The 5790-nt window shown below is 27.0% G+C and overlaps 1 protein-coding gene across 1 annotated transcript in view; it reads left to right on the top strand.

Annotated features, from left to right (window-relative positions):
- The window catches only part of LOC105617550 (alkyldihydroxyacetonephosphate synthase), a 17452-nt gene that overhangs the window by 5070 nt on the left and 6592 nt on the right, over nucleotides 1–5790 (top strand). The window contains exons 3-4 of the mRNA XM_012199106.1: nucleotides 2467–2747; nucleotides 4965–5253. Coding sequence (XP_012054496.1) covers nucleotides 2467–2747; nucleotides 4965–5253 — 570 coding nt within the window. The remainder of the gene's footprint in view (nucleotides 1–2466; nucleotides 2748–4964; nucleotides 5254–5790) is intronic.

Genomic DNA, 5790 nt, shown 5'->3' with positions numbered 1-5790 from the left:
TATATATAAAATTATAAATTTAAATTATTAATTCCGACTCGGGAAAAAATGTATAATTATATAAAAAATTGACATATTTTGTATACAATTATATTTAATTATATATAAGATATATCCATATATAACATTTGTTCCCAGATAATTTTTATTGAATTATAATTTTGAAATTTAAAATTCACAAATTTGTTTATCACGATGAATTAATTATCAATGATGTGCGTAAATAAATCTTACTATTTCAATGTATGCATAATTTAAAATGATTGCTGCTAATAATTTTGAACAGTTATGTACTGAATAGTTAAGATGTTACTTGTGTACTATTTCATGATTTTTTAAAAATAATTATAAATACTTATATTATAATAATATATATTAATATATATTAATATATATTAATAACTTATATTAATAATTAATAAAAACAAAAAATGAATTTCCTTAGCATTGATATAGTTGCAGGTCATACAAAGAAAATAAGTATTATGTGATATATATAACATATATAATTATATTTACAGGTCCTAAAATAATCAAATATTTTATGGGCAGATAGAGCGGACTAAACTGAGTAAAAAAATTCTCTACTATTTTGCAATTTTCGCAATAGTTAACAAGATATTAATTACTAAAAATTGCCGAAAATTGATCTTCAATAATTTTTTACTCAAATTTTAAAACTTTACAGAAAAACTGTAAGAGACAAAAATTATTTTTTTTTCATAGAACTCTAAAAATTTTTTCAAATTTTTTTTGAATTTTTTAATACCATATTTTTTCTTCAGTTGGTAAAAATTAGAGTCCGACCGAAACTTTTATCGAAATTGAAAACGAACACTTATTATGTCAGTTTTGACTGAAATCATATAGCTTTTCTTAATATTATTTTATTTAATAAATTCATTTAATTAAATTATGACATGTATGGAAAAGAAATACTTATATTCTTTGACCAAAATTGACACAACCGAAATTTCGGTTTTCGATTTCGACCGGAATTTAATTATTATTTCAATAAATTATGATATTTATAAAAAAAAGTATATGGACATGTCTATGCAAATGACCTTTATAGGATTTCTATTTTTTAATTTTAGTTTCGGTTTCGATTGAAAATTGACATATAGTCGAGTGTTTCGGTTCAATTTCGAGTCAAAAGTTTCGATCAGACTCTAGCAAAAATAAGAAAATGCAGTATTAAAAAATTGATAAAAAATCCTGAAAAAATTTTTAGAGCTCCATGAGAAAAAAATAAATTTTTGTCTTGCAGTTTTCTATAAAGTTGATAATATTTGAGTCCAAAATTATTGAAGACCAATTTTCGACATTTTTAGTAATCAATATCTTGTAAAGATGGAATCACGATGCTCGATTTCTTGAATGATAAGCATACACGCCAATTTTCGACAATTTTTAGTAATCAATATCTTGTAAAGATGGAATCACGATGCTCGATTTCTTGAATGAGAAGCATACACGCATGCTTAGTTTGATACATATAGTCTAACGTTTGATAAATAACTATGAAATTAGCAATTATTTCTTTTGATTGATGCATGCAAGGAAATAAACTATGAAGTAATTCATAATAAATATAAAAATCATGTATATGCAGCATGCAACGCTCAATGCATGAACGAATTCTAGCGTATGCATAACGTATCACATCAGAGCAGGTATGCTATCATTCAAAAAATTGAATCGTGTGATTCCATTTTTAATTATTGCGAAAGTTGCAAAATGATAGAGGACTTTTCGACTTAATTTAGTCCACTTTATCTACAAAAAGCATTTGGAAGAAGTCTCATCGGATACCCTATATAAATATCTGATTTCCATTGATAGCGGTTTCTTAATACAGCGTTTGCAGAATTCGGAAGCACTTATTTTTTCTATTACTTTTCATAATAAACAATTTCATAATGATATGCAATTTTTTATAACTAAACGCTAAAGTTATGCAAAGGTTAAAAAAGTTGATTTTTCCAATCTTAGCACAACTTTAAGCTGATTCTACAATGAGTTGGCCGTAAATCTTAAGTCTTAACCTAAATAGGTGACTATGATTTTTCGCATCTACTAGTTGTTAATTGTACAGTTTAATTCGACTAATGGAAAGAAAATCGAATTTGGTCAATCTTAAGAATCGTAATTTTAGTCGTACAAGTTGGCTGTTGACCAACTTCATCGATTCACCGATAAGACTTAAGATTATCGACTACTGACTCATTGTAGAATCAGCTTTAGCGTTTAGTTATAAAAAAATTACAACGTCATGTTTATTACAAAAAGTAACGGAAAAGTAGTGAAAAAAAGTAACGCTTCCCAATTCTGTAAATTTGTAAGAATATATTTTACACAGACGTCATTTCTCAAATGTAAACGATATTAATTTTACGTGTGGATTCGCTCGTATTATATATACAAAACAATAATTTATTAATTTTTATATTTATATTTTTTTAGATATCCCATTGGAAACCGGGAATTGCCATATTTCACAAAATGGTGTGAAACAACTTTTGATATAACGTGGGACATGAAGCATACATCCCAAAATTTACCGAAGCATATTCCAGAACCAATTCTTTCTGCAGAATTGTTGGAAGTAATCAAGAAACTGATGATCGATTATTCTATCGATGGTGTCGATCGTCTGTTTCGAGCACACGGTCATACATTGCGAGAAATTTATCTTTTAAAATATAGCTCTTTCCAAAGGATACCGGATATTGTTCTATGGCCTAGTAAGTTGATATTTTTCAATCATTGTCATAAAAACTGTAATAAATAAGCGGAGTTTGATCATACCTATTAAAATGTACATATATATACAACACTGATCTTCAAAGAATAAATTTAAAAAAAATAAATTTAATAATGAGATAACATTGCTCAGAGAGGTTGTAGAGAAAACATTCATAAGAATAATTTAAAAAATTTCAAACAACAGAAGTACAGGACTCTTAGTTTTTTAAAAACAATACGATATGAAGAACATATAAGAGTCAATAAAGTAATTGAGCGTATAAAAGATCTATAATATGATATATTAATTGTATTATATAAAAGTTCTAGAAAACGCATTACATGTTTCGGCTTCTTCATTGAGTCATTTTCAGATGCTTGATAAAATAATGCAGTCAACATATTAAGATTAGGCTTAATCTGATAATGTAAACGATTCTACTTCAAAGTTATTGATCATGGATGGATGGACAAAAGAATGGAGAAGATTGCTCGCATATGAATTATAGGCTGAATGTTAGAAATTTCTCGTTTCATTAGTCGCTAACTTCATTTCTTAATAACTTTATCAGACAATTAAAACATCGATAATGATGTGAAATGAATGAATTCCAGAAAGTCTTAGAAAATTAGTATATATTCACAAGAATAAAATAATATACGTGTGCCAAGAAGTAAAATGTTTGAACTTAAAATTATAGGTTTGTTCGCGTCGCATGCTCCAACATGCTTCTATCATAGTTCCTACACACTCCAATGCACTCATTAGAGTGAATAGAAACTATAGGCGCAAACAAACTTTATGTAACTAGTAATCAGATATTTTTTTAGAAAGTATGACTTCAGATATTTCAAGGTCAACTTCTTTTTTTAAAATAAAATTTAAAAAAATGTATTTTATTATATAATGATGTCTGTTATTATTTTGTAAAAAAGAAAAATATCAAGGTAAAAATATCGAAAAATATTAACATATATTGACATAAAATGTGAAATAACTCGTAAATTAATAATTTTTTCTATAATCATACCTTAATACTTTTATGAATAGAAAAAAGAAAATACATAGTTGCTTTAAAAAGATATGGCTGCAAAATGGATAATTTTTCAAATAAACAACTGTGTATTTTCTTTACCCCAATTGATTCATCTTATTATTCTGTTCATAAAAGTACGATTATAAAAATATTAATTTACGAGTTATTTATGTCATCATATCAATATGTCGTCATATTAATGTCAGAATAAAGTATAAAAAAATATCTCGTAAACTATTAATTTTTCGATATTTTGACCTTAATACCCTTAGTATCCTCTTCATAAAACCGGCGCATGTACGGAAAACACGTGCACGCCCGCTGGAAGGTTAATTACATATTACAATTATTATGAATATATGTAATTGATCGCGCATTCGAGATGATGAAAATCAGAAATGAAAATATAAATATAAATAATGTTAATTAAATGAAGTTAATTAAATGAATGAGTAGAAAGCGCGGCAAAATATCGCATTAATAAAAAGCAAAAACATGTTTTTAAACAATAATCAATTAACGAGACCTTTATTTCATAACAGAATATATTAGAATAACATATGAAATATAATATTCTTGAGACTTCCACGGGTGCTTTCTATATAAAGATTATGCGTTTCGCGGGTTTTCTCCATGTTCAGATCCATTCTTGGAAAACCAACAGGAGCAGCTTGATATATTTCAGGCTGCTCCTCGCCCTGATAAAGTGGATTGCAAGGTACACGAAATGTTGGCATTCCAAGAATGGATCTGGACACGGAGGAAACCCGCGAAACGCATAATCTTTAAACATATGAAGTATTTTATAAAATAAAATAGAATTTATTTTTCGATCTTATATTATTACATATGTATAATGAATAGAATTCGCTTACAAAAAAAAACATGTGATTTAATTTAAAAAATGGGGACTGTTTTCCTGACGAAGGGGTTCTTTCTCTCTCTTTTTCTCCATTTTATGAAAATCTTAAAATATCATATACAATAAGTCGTAAAAAATATTATTCATTTGTAAATTACTATTCATTTGTAAATTACATTTTTAATAGCTTCTGAGAAAATTTAGCATTTGTTTTGTATAATTTTATGTATTTTATGAATTTGTTTTTTTATTCTTTCTTCATTCCATGAAAAAAACTTCTTTACGGAGTAATATGTATTTAATATTCATGTTTACAGAGTGCCACGAGGACGTTATTAAGATTGTCAATATATGTGCACATTATGGAATTGTTTGCATACCTTTCGGTGGTGGAACCAGTGTTAGTCGTGCAGCGTGTTGTCCTCCGGATGAACGTCGAACGATAATTTCACTAGATACATCGCAAATGAATCGAATATTGTGGATAGATAGGGACAATTTGTTGATATGCTGTGAATCGGGTATCATTGGTCAAGATCTAGAACGGTTGCTTCGCACTGAAGGATTCACATGTGGCCACGAGCCTGATTCTTACGAATTCTCCAGGTACGCAAAAAATTTCTGATTAGAGTATTTATAAAGTCGAGTCTTTGTCTGCGATATGTTGAGGTATATATATTGCATTAAAGTAAATACTCTCAGTACAAAATTTTTCTATTAACGAATTTTTTTTCATTTTCTATATACTTAAATTACGAACTTTAATATTGAATATAAATTATTTCTTATTTGCGTTAATCTTGACTAACACGGAAACGATTCGTGCTCAAAACATAAATATTGTTAGAATTTTTTTTAATTTGAATTCATAAAATGCATTAAAATTGTAATTTCGTACAAAATTAATTTTATTTATTAAGATACATAATATGATAAAGATGTGGAAGTATAATAATAGATATTTTTGAAGAGAGGCGGTACAAAACATTTAGATGTAAAATCACAATAATTAAAAAAAGCTGTTTAGATTACATGCGATAAATAATAATCACAATTAGTATTAATTTGCAGCTATTGCATGATGACATTAGTGAACATTAAACAGTTATTGCATATATATGCAATAACTATTATATATATAAT

Source organism: Atta cephalotes (genome assembly GCF_000143395.1).
Source record: "Atta cephalotes unplaced genomic scaffold scaffold00013, whole genome shotgun sequence".
Taxonomy (NCBI): Eukaryota; Metazoa; Arthropoda; class Insecta; order Hymenoptera; family Formicidae; genus Atta; species Atta cephalotes.
This window is presented reverse-complemented; position numbering and strand designations above follow the sequence as displayed.